Here is an 18,052-nt window from a genome sequence, read left to right as displayed (position 1 = left end):
CCCGCAGGCCCGACCAGTCCCCCTCCTCCAACACCCTCATCCGCCTAGCCGAACTCGTCCTCACCCTCAACTTCTCTTTTGATTCCTCCCACTTGCTACAGACTAAGGGGGTGGCCATGGGCCCCAGCTATGCCTGCCTCTTTGTAGATTACGTGGAACAGTCCGTTTTCCGCACCTACACAGGCCCCAAACCCCACCTCTTCCTCCGTTACATTGACTGTATTGGCGCCGCCTCTTGCTCCCCAGAGGAGCTCGAACAGTTCATCCACTTCACCAACACCTTCCACCCCAACCTTCAGTTCACCTGGGCCATCTCCAGCACATCCCTCACCTTCCTGGACACCTCAGTCTCCATCTCAGGCAACCAGCTTGTAACTGATGTCCATTTCAAGCCCACCGACTCCCACAGCTACTTAGAATACACCTCCACCCACCCACCCTCCTGCAAAAATTCCATCCCCTATTCCCAATTCCTCTCCCTTCCCCGCATCTGCTCCCACGATGAGGCATTCCACTCCTGCACATCCCAGATGTCCAAGTCCTTCAAGGACTGCAACGTTCCCCCCCACAGTGGTCGAGAATGCCCTTGACTGCGTCTCCCGCAACACATCCCTCACACCCTGCCCCCGCCACAACAGCCCAAAGAGGATCCCCCTCGTTCTCTCACCCCACCAACCTCCGGATACAACGCATCATCCTCCGACACTTCCGCCATCTACAATCCGACCCCACCACCCAAGACATTTTTCCATCCCCACCCGTGTCTGCTTTCCGGAGAGACCACTCTCTCCGTGACTCGCTTGTCTGCTCCACACTGCCCTCCAACCCCACCACACCCGGCACCTTCCCCTGCAACTGCAGGAAATGCTACACTTGCCCCCACACCACCTCCCTCACCCCTATCCCAGGCCCCAAGATGACTTTCCATATTAAGCAGAGGTTCACTTGCACATCTGCCAATGTGGTATACTGCATCCACTGTACCCGGTGTGGCTACCTCTACATTGGGGAAACCAAGCGGAGGCTTGGGGACCGCTTTGCAGAACACCTCCGCTCAGTTCGCAACAAACAACTGCACCTCCCAGTCGCAAACCATTTCCACTCCCCCTCCCATTCTCTAGATGACTTGTCCATCATGGGCCTCCTGCAGTGCCACAATGATGCCACCTGAAGGTTGCAGGAACAGCAACTTATATTCCGCTTGGGAACCCTGCAGCCCAATGATATCAATGTGGACTTCAGCTTCAAAATCTCCCCTTCCCCAACCGCTTCCCAAAACCAGCCCAGTTCGTCCCCTCCCCCCCCCACTGCACCACACAACCAGCTCAGCTCTTCCCCTCCACCCACTGCATCCCAAAACCAGTCCAACCTGTCTCTGCCTCCCTAACCTGTCTCTGCCCCTCTTCCTCTCACCCATCCCTTCCTCCCACCCCAAGCCGCACCTCCATCTCCTACCTACTAATCTCATCCCATCTCCTTGACCTGTCCATCTTCCCTGGACTGACCTATCCCCTCCCTACCTCTCCACCTATCATCTTTTCTCTCCATCTTCGGTCCGCCTCTCTTCTCCCCCACCCCACCATTTATTCCAGAACCCTCACCCCATCCCCCTCTCTAATGAAGGGTCTAGGCCCGAAACGTCAGCTTTTGTGCTCCTGAGATGCTGCTGGGCCTGCTGTGTTCATCCAGCCTCACATTTTATTATCTCAGAATGAAGTTAACCAGTTTTTTGAATTTAAAATGCAGCACCTATAGTCATGTAATGCACTTAGCAGGGAACACTAGTGTTAAGCTGTTTGTTATCATCTACTTGGGAAAGTACTGACTCTGCACCCAAACCTTTCTGCTTTTAGTCCAAGATGATGTCGACCAGAGCCATCAGTCTCTTGGGAAATGTGTGCTAATACTGTGATTCTGCTACACTCTAGATCACCACAAAGGTTAGACTTAAATTAACCCAAGTTCAGACAAGATTGGGATAATAGAAAGCACTGACCAGGTTTCTGTCTTTAATAATAAATTACTTTTTAATGTAAGTAAATGTGCTCTAATCACAAGCAAACAACTTTGACTTTAAACTCTACCTCCCCTTAAACGTGCACAAACAAATGCAGACAGTTGATGATAAACACAAAAAAAGTTATGGGTGCAAAAAAGAAATTAAGGAAACACTTAGCATCCGTCCACAGGATTCAATGATGTCAATTTGTTTCTTCCAAGACCTTCTGATCTCTGATCTTTCTAAAGGGAGACACAGGACAGTTGGTACTGTAATTGTTCAGTGTATCAGTCACTTGTTAGATGTCAAATGATGAATGAGAATAGGTAGTTCCCTTCCAATTCCTTGTTAAATCTCTGTCCACACAGAGGTAAGTAGCCTGGAGATTTTATCCTCTGGTGTTAACACACTGACTCCTGGGCAGGTGGATAGCTTAACATGGATTTGTTATCATGCTCTTCACTCCTGACACGCTGAAGTTGTCCGATGTTATTTTTCTTTTATTTTCCCCAATTGGCAGTCTTTTTTTTTTAGACAAAGCTATCCCAAACACACCCATAGTTCCCTTGAGTCTCCAGTTTCTCTCCACAACATCCCCTACCACCACCCTCCCAACACTGCTTGAGAAAAGCCGGCGTAAATACAACTTGTAATGAGCTTAGTAATTTGTTTTAGAGCTGCAACATCTTATTCATGGTTTCCTTGGTTTAAAGCGGTTTCCTTTTTCTCATCATGATTCACAATCCAAAATAAAATGGTTTTCTGAAGAAGTGTTCACTGGACTTGAAACATTAACATTCATTTTTCTCCACAGATACTGGCAGACCTGAGATTTTCCAGCAAATTCTATTTTTGCTTCACATTTGCAGCATCTGCAGTTCTTTCAGTTTTGAAAAGATGTTGTCTTTCCATGTGTTTTCTTACAGGATAGTGACTGGGTTGTAGTGAAAGAGCCTGTTATAAAGCTTGCGGCAATAGACAATGGCTTGGCTTTCCCTTTGAAGCACCCGGACTCCTGGCGAGCCTGTGAGTAAATTTAAATTCAGACATCATGCAAAACAGAATTTTTTTTGTAGAACTCTTAAAATGGTGAGTTTTGTTTGAATTTTGACTTTGGATTTTGATCTCCAAGTATGTGGCAAATGACAACTGATCAGACAGACGTGTGAATGGTTAAAGTGTCAGGTGTGATCCTGGGGCTTGAGTAGAAATCATTTGAAACTTTGTGCAGTGGAATATTACAATATGAATACGTTATCAGAAGACTCTGGAGCTGAACGCAGAGGCAGGAGGAGCAGATGTTTAAAGAAAAATTGATTCTAACAGCCCCAGCTTAGCATTTTTGCATTATCAGGTCTCGTGCCTTCACAACTGTGGAGTTTTCTGATTCAATCAAAATCTTGATTGAACAGATGGAATCAGGAGGTGGTGTCGGGTGTAGATTAGGTTACCTACCGTGTGGGAACAGGACCTTCAGCCCAACAAGTCCACACTGGCCCTTGGAGCATCCCACCCAGACCCATCCCCCTATAACCCCCACAGCCCTGAACACTGTGGACTGTTTGGATAATGAAACTCTCACGTGCCCTGATCGTTATTAAATACAAGAGAACACTTTCAAGAAATAGGGGGAGAAGTTTTTTAGCAATGCTTTTATTCTTTTGCAGATCCTTTTTACTGGGCCTGGCTGCCTCAAGCGAAGATTCCATTTTCCCAGGAAATTAAGGACCTGGTTCTTCCAAAAATCTCTGACCCAAACTTTGTAAAAGATTTGGAAGAGGACCTTTATGAACTCTTCAAGGTTAGCAACCTGAGAACATGCATTTCTCATTCACAGTCACTGATTAGGAGGTCCATGAGAGTGAAATTAAATGGGCTGGTTTTTGAAGACTGGCCACTTTTTACGGCTGAAGAGAAATTTCAGGAGCTCAGCAGTGCTCACTTTCTCTCAGAACAGACTACAGTAGTTCAAGGTGTCTTGCTGTTGCTTTCAGCACAATTGCCTGTGATACTGACATGCCATGAATTAATTGAATTAAAAAGTGGAAATTGTTTTCTTACAAAGTGTGACAGTGAAATTTTTTGGTTCCCATTTGAACTAGGGAAGGAAGAAAGTCCTGCAGTATGAATTGATCTATAGTATTAGTGAATGCATATTGTGCTTGCTTGAGACCGGAGTAAGGAATAGTGGTAGATGTGTCCTTGCTAATTAGAGGTACTTAATGATGAATTGACGTCTCAATTTTGACAACATGCCTTTCAGAGTTATAGCACTGTTATGGTGCAGTTTTGTCAGGTACAGAATAGTGTCACACTTCCTTAGCATCTTACTTTACAAGTTTGGGGGGGGGGGGGGGGCAAAGAAAATATTGTATTGTCTGAATACTTTGGTTAAGGGCAATTTGTCTAACTGACACTAGTATCTTCATGTGCTTGAGTAGGAAAAAAATGCCAGTTCTTCCTCCTGTATCTTCAGTTATCAGAGCCCTAGCCCCTCGAGTGGAATGTCAGATCTCAGCAACATAGTGCATAGGGGCTGCTCATTGCCTACTATTTTCCACCAATCCCAAGGTATGAAAGCTGATAATTGGGTTGGCTGAGTTTTGTTCACCAGCTAGTCTGTGTTGCATTGAATTGTGCCCCACGTCAGTTGCCATGTTTCCTGGTTGTTGGTTTCTGTCTGCAGCCCTTTCTTATCTTGGTGTCTTGACAGCAAATAAATTATACAAGTTTCACGGCAGATTCAGATTCGGCCCTCGTGTCATTCCCCTGTACAATGGATCGATTTAATCACTTATGTGGCTTGCCTAAAGACCATGAATTCCACTAGGGGGCTTTCTTTGGCAGTGATTTTTTTTTTGTTGAACTTGCAGTCAGGTTCAGAGTATTGGAGTTAAACCATTTTTGTTTCCTTTGCAGAAAGATCCAGGATTTGATCGTGGACAGTTCTACAAACAGATCTCTGTCATGAGAGGGCAGGTGAGCTGCTGGCACCTGCTTGTGTCCTGAGCTTAAGTGCTGTCTGAAGAAAACCTGTCATTAGTCTTGTCAAAGATACCAGTATAGCAAGAGCTAAAGAATGGTGCAAAACCAGAGGATGGGCTTTGTCTGCCTTTATCTATTCTGATCAGGTGGATCAGGGCAGTTTGACTTGGAAGCCTTCCTAGCCTTTCAAAATCAGAAATTTACCTGCTATCTGCAATTAAATAGTCCTGATTACTGTTTCCCTGTCAAAGTTGGGGTTTTGTCCATCTTGATGACCTTGTTCTCCCCCCCCCCCCCCCAAAAAAAAATAGTAGAGCCTCCATCTTTTCCCCTCGGCCTTGAAGACCATCAGTTCAAGGTGGGAGTTCGGACCGCAGCCTACCGATGTGGCCATGTATGAATGGGAGGAAGTCTCGCCCCTGCTCCTTAAGTCCTTTCTAAAGTGGCTTTAGGAACCTTTCTCATGGAATAAGGAATTAGATGACTTTAGGGTGAGGAATTGGAACTGAATCCAAGTGTTGTCCAGTGTCCATCTGTTCTCATTTAGTCCGTGCTGAAAGGAGAAAGAAGCACTGGTTACTTTGCCATCACTAGTCAAGAGGCCTGCTCTTGTAATCTTGAGGTTCAAATCCCACTATTGCACTGAGATTTTGAATTTAGTTTAACAAGGTTCTGGAAATTATTTAGTCTCAAGGGAGAATAATTAAAAAGCTTGAAGAATGCTCATGTTTGATAGTGAAGAAGCAAGCTATTCATAGACCGCTCAGGCAGGGAGACAAGTGGCAAATGGAATTCAATCCTGCGAAGTGTGAATTGATGCATTTGGAAGCACAAACAAGGCAAGGGAATACCGAACAAATGGAAAGAAGCTGAGAAGAGTAGAGGAACAGGATATTGGAAGTCATATCCATGTCTCCAACAGAAGCAGGGGAGGAAATGGCATTGTGGTATTATTGCCGGACTGTTAATCCAGAGACCAAGATATCATCCTGGGTCTGAATCCCACCATGGCAGATGGTGGAATTTGAATTTAATTAAAGAATTCAGGAGTTGAGAATCTTGTGATAACCATGAATCCGTTGCTGACTTTCGTGAAAACCCATCTAGTTCACTAATGCCCTTTTTAGGAATGGAATGGTCTGGCCTACATGTGATTCTAGAGCCACAGCAATGTGGCTGACTTTCAACTGCCTTCTGGACAATTAGGGATGGGCAATAAATTCTGAAGTGATGCTCATCCTGTGAATGAATAGAGAGGGGAAAAAGACAGTGGATAAGATGCTTACCAAGGTAGCTAGGCAGTTTTCCTTTATTAGTTGAAGCATTAGACAATAAGAGCAGTGTAATGTATGGGTATGTTAGAACTGTTTAAGTGATAATTAGATGGCAACTTGAATAGTATGCAGTTCTGATCCCAACATTACAGGAAGGATTTGATTACAGTAGAAATAGTAGAGATATGAGGATGTTGCCATGACTGAAAAATTTTAGTAATGAGTTAAGTTTTTGAATATACTGTGGGGAGGGAAATAGTTAGTTTTTCTAATCCAGTCTGGTTCTTAATTAACTCCAAAGTGGAGTGATACCGGACTCGAAACATTAACTTTGTTTTTCTCTCTTCGCTGAGGCGCCTGAGTTTCTCCACACTTTTTATCACAGTGGCTATTCACTGGGGGATTTTTCCCATTCCTCTCACTTGCCCAAGCCATTGTTATTACAATTTTCATTTCTCTCTTTACATGACTCAAGAGTGGCCCTTATAATGTTGAACTACATCCTCAGACACATTTTGTAGGAAATTGAATCAAATTCTTACATTGCTTGATGTAACTGGTGACCTCTGGAATTGTTTTACTATTATTTTAGTATTTGAAATGTTACCATTGCTCTACACTGACCCAAAAAAAATTCATTGTCTGCACGATCCGCTATCCCTGCTAAAGCAGGCAATAGACATGAGTGACTGAGTTGGGAGTATTAAAAGTCAGGTAACTTGCAAGTTTTTTAAAAATTACTTTTGCCCATGATGTGGGTGTTCTTTGGCAAGGCCATGATTTTTTTGAACTAGTTTGCTCAGCTATTAGAGGACTGTTTAAAAGTTAATGTCTGCTTTACAGATCGGCAAAAGATGTTGGCTCATGTAGGTCATGAGTCAGATAAGGTCTAATGGTGACCGTGTGACCACTGATCAAAACACATCTGGTTCACTGAAGTTCTTTCAGATCCGAACACTGCCATCCTTACCTGGTCTGGCCTACATAAGACTCAAAACCACAGCAATGTGATTGATTCTTAACTTCCTACTGGGTTATTAAGGGGTAGGCAACAAATGCTTGCCAAGCCAGCAATGTTTGCATACCACAAATTAAAACAAATGTACACCAGACCCCACAAGGCTTCCCTGAAGGATGTTGGTGAACCAAATTGGTCACCTTTTATTGGTTTTTAATTCTGCACTTATTAACTTATAAATTCCTCTAGCTGCTATGGTGGGATTTAAACTCGCGTTGCTGGAAAGTTGGCCTGTGCCACTGAACAGTGGCACTACATCTACAGGCATCAACTCGCTCCATGACCAAAGCTAGGTGGCAGCAGTGTGTACCATCTACAAGATGCACTGCAGACATGCAGAGATCCTCAGACAGCACCTTCTAAACCCACAATCACATCCATCTAGAAAGTCGACGGCAGCAGATACATGAGAACACTATCCCCTCTAAGTCGCTCACCATCTTGACTTAGAAAAATTACTTCTCTGTCACTGTGTCAAAATCCTGGTATTCCCTCTCTGCATTGTAGGTCCCTGCATAGGTACACAGACTGTATTCTTTCAAGAAAGCAGCTCACCACCACCTTCAAAGGCAACTAGGGATGTGCAATAAATGCTGGCCAGCCAGTGACATGTACACCCCCACGAACAAATAAATACATGCCATGTCAAGATTGTCAGACCCTTAAGGGTTCAGTCTTGGCTGACACATTTCATGATCAAATCGCATGGTAACCCTTGTGCTGTCAAGACTTGCTATGCATGTAGAGGCTGGATAAAGTTTTGGCTCTGTCTTTTTTGAGCTGCTGAATAGTCTTCCACAGCTAATCTGTCTAGCCTGGCACTGGATGTGAAACCACCTGGATAAACTTCTGAAATGTTGCTATATGTTTACTTATAGCTGGGACAGGCGAGATGATGTCCTGCTTCTCTCTCTCCCCCCCCCCCCCCCCCCCCCCCCCCCATTCCATTAAGGTAGAAGTAACAGACACTGAATCATCCTGTGAATAATCTGTCTGGTGTCAAGTCTAATGTTGTTGTAAAATAACTTTCTGCTTTCTCCTTTGTTCCTTACCCCCTCTCTTTTATACCATCTTCCATCCCTGCCCATCACCCACTCCCTTCCTACCACCCACCTCAATCCCAGATCCTAAATCTCACGCAGGCCTTAAAGGATGGGAAGTCACCACTGCTGCTCATCCACATCCCGCCCGTCATTGTGGAAACAACTCGAAGCCACCACCGCAGTAACGACTTGTACACACAGAGCTTCCAGAGCAGAAAGCCTTTCTTTACATGGTGGTAGCACAACTGGATGTGGAAAGAGAACACCACCCCAGGGAACAGCTTGCTGGTTGAATAACCTGATAATCCTGGGCCTCTTTCCCCTCTCCAGGATGTGAGAACTCAGTGGACTTGTCATAGCTGGAGAGAGAGAGACAACCCTACTTTGTGTTTTATCCCACATGTGATTATTGCACAAGACTTCACTACATCAGCAAGAAATGGTGTGCGAGGGGAATTATTGAGTGATTTGCACTTAATTCCTTCACCTTTTGTTTCTCCTCATCCCCTCCCCAAAAAAGTCCAAACACTTTTTTCTCCTTTCCGATCTACCCTGAATCCCCCACCCCCTGCCACAACAGTTGTTATATTCACTGTCAGATGGATGCTGAGTTGTCTGCCCTCCACTGGACTCTTATAGCTGCTGCAGCTGAGCTGATATCTGGTCAGGCTACCAGCACCTGTCTTAAGCCTCTCCCCAACCACCTGTCCCTGAAACTGGAATTTGATTTATCTTCCTTTGCACTAAAATTGTTTTGGTTCAAAACATAACCAGATGCACTTCAGTGTGCTCTGGTTATGCTGGTCTAGGAATCTCTCAATCCGATCATGTTCCTTTCAAGTCTGCTTTGCGTGTGTTTATAAGAGGGAGAAAAAAAATCAACGTAGAGGACTGTGACAGAGCTGATGCTGTGCTCGAGAAGAAAGTCTCGGGAAGAAGGTATCAGTAGCCTCAAGATCCAGCTGTGGAAGTGGGTGAATGGTGAATAAGATAATATAAATCTGCACTCAGTGCGGCCAGTGTTAATGTGAATGCCAGCTGGACCAAAATATGCTTCAACTTACCAAATTGGAACCTTCTGCTTTGAATCTGCAGCATGATTTTACAATTCTAGATATTAAAAATCAGTTGTGGCTGGTATTGAATCTTTTCCTCTTCCCCAGCCACTTTTCTTTTTACATAGTCTGTGTTTTAGAGGGGGCTTGGGGCAGTGGAAAAGATATGCATGTGAAATGACTGTTAAGCTACATAGCCCAGGTAATTGTCAAGAAGAAATAATCTAACAAGAAGCCAATGCAGCATGTTTTTTTTTAAAAAAATGCCAAAACGAATGGCTAACAGACATTGCACAGGGTGCAAGTAGCTGTCCTCTGAACTCTGTATATCATGGCACCTTGTTGTGACCTACTGCTCTGCTGAGTGACTTCAGATTTGGGCAGCTGCTGCATTTCCTTTTCCTTGCTCTTCAGCCTAACTGCTTTTCTTTTTCACTTTTCCAATTCCACCCAGTTGCACTTTCTTTTGGAGAAATGAGATGAGTCGGTTTTAAACTGGAGAGAGCAGTAGGCTGAACAGATCATTAGCTCCTACTTCTCTCTTCCTCAGTCTGCACCCCCCCCCCCCCCCAAAACAAAACCCGGTTTCCCTGCTTTTGCTGCTTTCAGTCTGCCCGTCTGCTGGGGTGAGCGTGTAAGAAAGCAACAGAGCTGAAGACTTATTTAAACTTGCGGTTATTGTGAGAGCTGGCCTGCTTTAATGTCACCTAAAACAGAAAATTAAATCTTTGTTCTCATTTCCTGGCTAGACTGAACAACTGCAACTTCTCTCCATTTGAGAGAAAGGGAGATCAATGATGGGTCACCATTTGTGGTACCTGCTTTCTGTTACCCTCTATGCCCTCTACTGGAAGGACTACTGTGCCTACCCTTAGTTCTTGGCTTGAACTATACTGAATCATGTGGAAGATCAGATATGGGTACTTACCACTTGTAACTGGTCCATATCTCGTGTGGTCGCAGCAGGGTATGTTGAAATGCTTGCTCATTGCTGAGTTTCATTTGGAAATTGGGATTCCTTCTAGTCACTGAGCAGCAGTGGGTAGGGTTCCTTCTGGTCACGGGTGGGTAAGATTATTGTCATTTGTTCATCCCAAAACTCTGTCGGAGCAATTAACAAACAGCTTGTGGGCAAAATCAAAAGGACCTACTCGAATCATGTGAATGGTAAGTGAAGCTGTTTCTACAAAGGCACAAGGTCACAAAGAAAGGAAACTACAGCGCTGACAAGTTATGGCTGTTTTGAGTTTAATTTTTATTCAGTTGTATTAATCAGAGGGCACTTTAGCCAAGTGAGTTGGGCACCCGTGTTATTTTGAATGTTGGGATCTTTTTCTCTCAATACTTAGCTTTGAGAATATCTTGCAGCTGAAAGTGTTCTTGGCTTGAGATTTCTCACTAGTTTACGTTTGTGCTGAGCTCTGCATCACCTGTTCACTTGCCAGGTGGCAGGCTTTATTTACACAGACCCTTATGAAAATAAATGCCTTATTTTTAAGCTATTTTGAATCTGTAGTTGCAGCTACAGTGTGAACTGAAGGTTTTAACTGCGGCGTTCTTGGATGTTTAAACTGAGAAGTCCATAAGCGTGCTAAAATTTTTCAGGTTGATTTAGGCTGAAGCCCATGTACAACCAGCCTGTCATGGACATGTTCAGGCAATCAATCCTCTCCCCTACCCACCCTTAAAGTCACTACCACTTGTCGAAAAGGGACTCTGGCTTCAGGCAAGCTTGTTGGAGGCTATATCTGTCTTGTGGGTGACTTTATATAGTAAAATTCTGAATGATTCTTCATTCTGGTCCATTTAGGACTGATTTTTAAATTGATTACCCCATGGGTTGTTTTCCTGGCAATAGCTGAAGTTGCATTGTTATTTAATGATTTTTGAGGGGGGGGGGAGTGAGGTTAGAAACCAATAGAGTTGAGCAGACCTTAAGTGAGATTTTTAATGTTAATTTTGTGATGCGTCACTTTTAATGGTTGAGGCTGAGGTAACTGGGGTAGGTGGTTAAAACCAATCTAGGTTAGAGGACGAAATGCGAATTCCAGGTCCTGATCACTGTTGAGCAGCCATGGCAAGAAGGTACGTATAGAGGTTGGTCGGAATCCTCTTGTGTTCAGACAACCTACATTCTACTTATGGTTGTGCATGACCATTTGGATCAGGTGCTTGAGGTCACAAAAGCCATGCCTTTTGGGGTGAGTGAGTAAAGGACAATTACTTATACTATGGGTTCAGTTGAAGCCACATCGAAATTGTCCCTTCCGTGTGAGATTCCTCCCCTCACTGCACCCTTTTTGCCGAGAACGCTGGAGCACAGTGAAGTGCAGTCAGGCATTGCTAGGAATGATCCTTGTCACAACATGGTTCATTGGGTTGAGTAGTCCTGTCTATTGACTTGTCATTTTGTCATTTCTTTATGCATCCGTCACTGCCCTTAGCAGAATGCATTTAAAGATGAAGGAATGGGGCTTCATGAATCCGCCACAACAGTTCACATTAGTCTGTCTTGAAGGAAAGTTGATTTTAAGTGGCATGTTTTACAAGTGGCATGTTAAATTGTTCTCTAGCTTCTTTTTAAAAAAAACTGTGCCCGCAGATCTGAGGCTAACTTACAAACATCACCTGTGAATTATTGGGCCACTGCAACTTGAAAGGGAGGCACTACTTTTTCCTCCCATTTAGTCTGTTGAAACATGGATGATATAATATTAATCTGAATGAGGTTTGAGATTCAGTACAGACTTCTTCTCCTACCCCACCGCATCCGACCCCATCCCTTTCTGCATTGAGTTTTCCATTATCTCCTACCTGAGTAGCATTCAGCAGGACTGAATTGTTATTGTGTAGTCAAAAAAAGTGATAGCATTTGTTTAAAGGCCACAGGAATGTGTGCAAATCAAATACTTAAGAGATTATGCAATAACGTTAACGTTAATGGTCTTTTGCTACTTAAATTTCGTTCCAGTCAGAATAATTGCAGATAATAGCCTGTACAGATCCTGTTGTGTATGCTGCTTTGTCACACATTTAATGTGATTCACTGTCTGACTGCTGTCTCTGTATGGGAAGATTCTAGAAGTATGCAAAATTTTGGGATCTCTAAGGCACCTGCCCCACTTCATTTTGTCAGATGATTCTTTTGAACTAAATTGCATCTTGCACTCTCCTAGTTTAACCACTACTGCACTGAAAATACATTGCAATAGTTTGGGTCCAGTTGCTTCCTTTACAGTCTGTGACTTGCACAGGGATGTATTTGAGCTGCTTTTAAAAAGAAAATTCACTAGAATGTGAGCTGCTGATGAATTTTGTTTGCAATAGGTCAGTAATACTGTCTTAGGATCTGATGAAGTTTAGTTTGCTCTGGATGCAGGTGAAAATATCACAATAGGTGGTCTGCACTGTTTAACTAAAATTCAAATCTGTCAGCTTTTAATTAACCAGTGACCTTTTTTGTTTTTTTCTCTGCTCTTGAATTCATCAGAAATCTTTCTCTGCCTACAAGCATGGGACTCTAGTTTACTACATTGGAAGGTGTAAAGTTCAACTTTTAGTTCCAGTAAATCAAAATTTGGAGATTGTAGATACTTCACCTCTTGGGGGCCAGAGGGAAGAAAGGATGGTATAGTTTGAGACAGACCTCAACTTGTATTGATGAGCACTCTTCCCAAAATCAGTTTATTTTTCTCCCACCCCCACACTTGTGGGGATTGCACAGTACTTGTTTCTATCCCAACGTTTGGTGTGTTTAATCACAAGTTGCACTCATGATTGAAGACCCACTCTGTTCCCTTGCTGTTCCACTTTTTACCTCTTCTTTTGGGTAGTTGTTAGTCTCAAGTCTATGGCCTCACTCAAATCTCAAGACCGTACTTGCTCTATCTTGGTTACTTCTGAATCATTTTGTCTCCTGGTGTGTTTTTCTAGCACCAACCTGCATAGCAAATGGGAAGTGTGTGGAATCCTGCCATTAGAAATCTCCTCCATCTGCAGAGCTGATTCTCCTCGACCGCCAGCCATAATATAACAAAAATAAGTTGCTTGCTGAACAGTTCCACCAGTGTTGTACTCCCAATGTTTTGTTTTAATAATTTCTTTATTCATATTCTAATTTTCTCCACCGTATCCCAGAACATTCCTCCGAAATCAGTCCTGGTTGGGCTTAACCAAAAAAACCAACTGATTATAATCCTGAGCAGTACCCACCCCTTGTCTACACATGAGTACAGGTCCTTTTTAATGAGAATTTGAGCAGCTTTCTTCCTACCTTGGAGGAGTCAAGATCTGTTCTTGTACCAGAGCAACATGGGACTCTGGGACAGCGAGGCCTTGCTTTGTAGGATGGCTGTGGTGAAAGAAGTTCTGTTTGTGTTTCGTCTGTAAAATCTCTGGATCATGTGTCATTTCCGGCAGAATTGAATTTTTCTAACTGAGGTCATGCTGGTCAAGAAATCCCATTTGGATAAATTGGCCATTGAGAGGACATCTGCTACATGGTGCTCCTCATGAGTGATCTTCAGTCACACGTTTGGCAAACCAATCCCCAATTTTTCTTTGTCATGGAACCTGTGAACTTTGTGCTGTAGGTAGATCCAAGCTCAAGTCATAAGCATTTGTGCAACAGTGCCGTGTTATTGACCGGAAAAACATGGTTTATAATACTCTCCTAGTTCTTTCACATTGTATGGATTGATTTCTGACAATATTTCCCATTTAAGCTATGAAGTAGAAAGGAACGTGAGCCATCAACCTTATGACTCCTCCCTGAGGGATGGTCTAAATAGCTAGGAACCTCTAGATGGTCAGTCTATCCAAAGGAACGTATTTTCTTCTCCTCTTCCTTCAGATGTCTGGAGTCCAGGGATCCACTTGCAGCACACTTGATTGTTCTACATCTCAGTGTGTTTTTTTCCATCCAGTCTCCCTCATTCTGACCTTTCTTTTGGTTCCTCCTAGTCGATCTCCTTCCTTTTTTCTCCCAGCAGTGATCCTGACTTGGTTATGACCAACATCATGGCATTGAAACACCATTCATGGTACCAAGGGAATGGAAGGGCAAGCATCCATTCAGTCCGAACTGCTGCATTCGGTACAAGTAAATATTAATAAATATTCTGCAGGGATATGCCAAGCATGGGCCCTCAGTATAGCACTGCTAGGCTTTATTGGACCATCTACATTGCTCATCAGAGGAATTAATAACAAGTAATGATTCTGCCAGTTGAAACTTGCTTTTCTTTGCTTGGACACTGACTATAATGTACTGTTCTGATAAAGCATTGTATACTCTAATGTATTTAAATATATATATAAAATGAGAATCAAATGATCACTATTTCTGCAATTATAAATCTGCCAAACTCCTGTTTAGCATTAGATAAATTTTCTAATTTGATCATTTGAGCCTTCTGTTATTTCCCACTTGAAGAGGACAAGGAGTTTGATCTTTCTGGATGTGTGGACAAGGTGAATAGTGGTGACGAATGAGGGCTGGGGCTCTCAAGCAGTGACTGAATAAGGTGCTGATAATAGGCTTGAACTGTGGTGTACTGCAACCAGTCTCCTCAGCTGGGAGGCTTGCAGCGGTGACCCAATAAAGTGTGTCATTGCACAAAATGAAATAGAACTGAAAAGCTATTTGCATGCAGCACATTTAAGTATTTTGAAGCACATTGTAAATATGAACCCCCCCCCCCCTCACCCTGTGCCATTGAAACCAGGTGACTAGAGTTGGCCACTCAGCCTTTTGAGTTTGCACCATTAAGCATGATCACGGCTGATCCTCTGTCTTAATGCTGACTTCTGTTTTGAGGTTGATCGCTGGACAGTTGTTTTGCAATGCAGAATGAAGCCAACGATGTGGGTTTAATTCCTGCACCAGCTGAGGTTACCTTTTTGAAGTTCTCACCTTCTGAAGATTGCCTGAGGCATAGTGACAGTCAGGTTAAACCATCAGTCATCTGTGTGAATGAGAGCGCAGCCTGCTGGGACTATGGTAACTTTACCTTAATTCTCATTTTCTTTCCAGACCCCTTGGTGGCTTTAATATCCAATTTATGTATCTCTTCCGTAAGTATTCTCCTGAGCCAGCCTCCACAACCATTTGTGGTAGCTAATTCCACTAGCTGACTACTGAGTGAAGAAATATTTCCTCACCTCAGTCCTAAATGGCCTATCCTGAGACTGACAGCTGTGGTTATAGACTACCCAGTTAGACCAACATAGGGAAATAATACAGCTGAAATGTGTTGCTAAAGAGCTGGAGTAGGTGGGAGGGCTTCAGATAGCTAGTTCATTGGAATCATACAAGGATGGGTTGCACCTAAACTGGCCAAGAACCAGTATTGTTGTAGGGAAGTTTGTAAGTGCCACTCAAGATTTAAGCTAGTGAGATGTTGGGGCTAAAGTGGGATCTCCTACAAGGCCCCAACAATTTCCTCACCTGTCTGTGTCAGCATTCTTTTATCACATCGGGTCCTGAGGACCTGTCTATCTTAATGCTTTGCAAACACCCGACAGCACTTTTTTTTTAATGTTGACATGCTCTAGAATATCAACATGCTCCTCCTGAGGTTCATCATCTCCTTTTATGAATACTGACAAAGTATTTGTTATGGACTTCTTCAATCATAGGATAGAATCCCTACAGTGTGGAAACAGGCCCTTTTGGCCCATTACGTCCACACTGACCCTTGTAGCATCCCAACCAGACCTATCCCCCTATAACCCACCTAATGTACAGACCCCTGACCACTACCCCCAATTTAGCATGGCTACTTCACCTAGCCTGCACATCTTTGGACTGTGGGAGGAAACCCATGCAGACATGGGGATAATGTGCAAACTCCACATAGACAGTCACCCGAGGGTGGAATTGAACCCAGGTCCCTGGTGCTTTGAGGCAGCGGTGCTAACCACTGAGCCACCATGCTGCCCATACATTCCCTCCTTTGTTCTTGAGTGGACCTACCCTTTCCCTAGTTACCCTCTTACTCCTTTATGTATAAAACATCTTGAGACTTAATCCTGTTTGTAAAGACATTTCATGGCCTCTTTTAGCACTGTACCCAGCCCCCCACCCCCACTCCTCATTTGAGTTTTTTCCTGCTAGCTTTGTATTCCTCAAAGGCTCTGTTTTGTCTTCAGTTTTCTAAACTTTGAGTATGCCTGCTTTTTGACTAAACTATCAATTCTTGTTGTTATCCAACTTTCATGAATTTTGCTATCCATATCCTTCAATGTCACAGGACCATTGTCGAATCAACTCAAAATGACGACTACAAAAATCTTCTACATGTCAGATGTGGCTTTACCCTTAAACAGTGTAATATTGTGATAGTTAGCCTTCCCACAAATTAATACATTTATGAGGACTACTCCTCTCCCTATGCAACTTAAAACTTATGGAATTATGGTCACTGTTTCCCAAAATGCTCCTCCTTAGAGACGATCACCTGGCGAGGCTTATTTGCCACTGCCATGTCTTGTATAGCTTCCCTCATTGGACTATTTACATGTTTCAAAAAAATAACATTCTGGGCACTTATAACAAATTCCTCTCTGCATTGAAGCCCTGGCACTAAGCAAATTCCAGGCAGATTAGGGAAAGTGAAAATCATCCACTGTAACAACTGTTGTTCTTGCAATTTTCCATATTCTGACCATGTATCTATTCCTCTATCCCCTGCTGCCTTTTGAGGGGCCTGTAGTACAATCTCATCAAAGTGACTGTACTCTTCCAATTCCTGAGCTCTACCTCATGGCGCCTCTGGGTGAGCCCTCCTAGGTGTCCTCCCTCAAGTACAGCTGTGATATTGTCCTTAATCAGTAATGCAATTCTCCAGCCCTTTTACATCTCTCTAGCTCACCTGAAACATCTAAATCCCAAAATGATAAACTGCCAGTCTGGTCCCCCGCTCAAACAAGTCTCTAATAGCTACAACATTGCAGTTATATGTATTAATCCAAGCTCTAAGTTCCTGCCTGTAATACTCCCTGCTTTAAAACATTTACATCTCAGACCGCCAGTCTTGCCATCTTCAGTAACCTTTCCCCATTTGTTCCCCTAAGTGTTAATGGCATTGATCTCAGACTCCTCTTTGATCATTTTACTCGATGACCCACTGCTTCGGTTCCTGTCCCCTTGCTACACTAGTTTAAATCTTCCTAAGTGGCAACAACAAACATTGCTGCCAGGATTTTGGTCTCACAGTTTAGGTGCGATCCATCCTTCCTGGGCAGGTCTGGCCTGTGCCAGAAGGCATCAATGATCCACACACCTGAAGCTTTCCTGTCTACATAGTGCAGCTCACTATGGACACAGTCTTCCTGTTCCTAGCCTCACTGGCATGTGACACAGGAAGTAATTCTGAGATTGCAATCCTAGAGGCTCCGTTTTTTAACCTCATCTAAGCAAAGATGAGCGGGAAGCAGGAAGACTGGGAAGCTTTTAAAGAGCAACAGCGGTTAACTAAAAAGGCAATACACAGGAAAAATGAGGTATGAAGGAATACTGGCCAAAAATATAAAGGAGGATAGTAAAAGCTTTTTTAGGTATGTTTTTAAAAAAGATGGTTAAGACTAAAATTGGGCCCTTGAAGTCAGAAATGGGTGAATTTATTATGGGGAAGAAGGGAATGGCAGAAGAGTTGAATAGGTACTTTGGATCTGTC

General features: G+C 43.5%; 1 protein-coding gene across 1 annotated transcript in view; it reads left to right on the top strand.

The window, feature by feature from the left end:
• The window catches only part of pi4k2a (phosphatidylinositol 4-kinase type 2 alpha), a 37,560-nt gene extending 22,782 nt beyond the window's left edge, over positions 1-14,778 (top strand). The window contains exons 6-9 of the mRNA XM_048551022.2: positions 2,926-3,025; positions 3,667-3,800; positions 4,919-4,978; positions 8,401-14,778. Coding sequence (XP_048406979.2) covers positions 2,926-3,025; positions 3,667-3,800; positions 4,919-4,978; positions 8,401-8,559 — 453 coding nt within the window. The 3' untranslated portion in view covers positions 8,560-14,778. The remainder of the gene's footprint in view (positions 1-2,925; positions 3,026-3,666; positions 3,801-4,918; positions 4,979-8,400) is intronic.
• The last annotated feature ends 3,274 nt before the right edge of the window (positions 14,779-18,052 follow it).

Source organism: Stegostoma tigrinum, chromosome 20 (genome assembly GCF_030684315.1).
Source record: "Stegostoma tigrinum isolate sSteTig4 chromosome 20, sSteTig4.hap1, whole genome shotgun sequence".
Classification (NCBI taxonomy): domain Eukaryota; kingdom Metazoa; phylum Chordata; class Chondrichthyes; order Orectolobiformes; family Stegostomatidae; genus Stegostoma; species Stegostoma tigrinum.
Note: the sequence above shows the minus strand (reverse complement) of the source record. Positions and strands in the feature narration are given on the sequence as shown.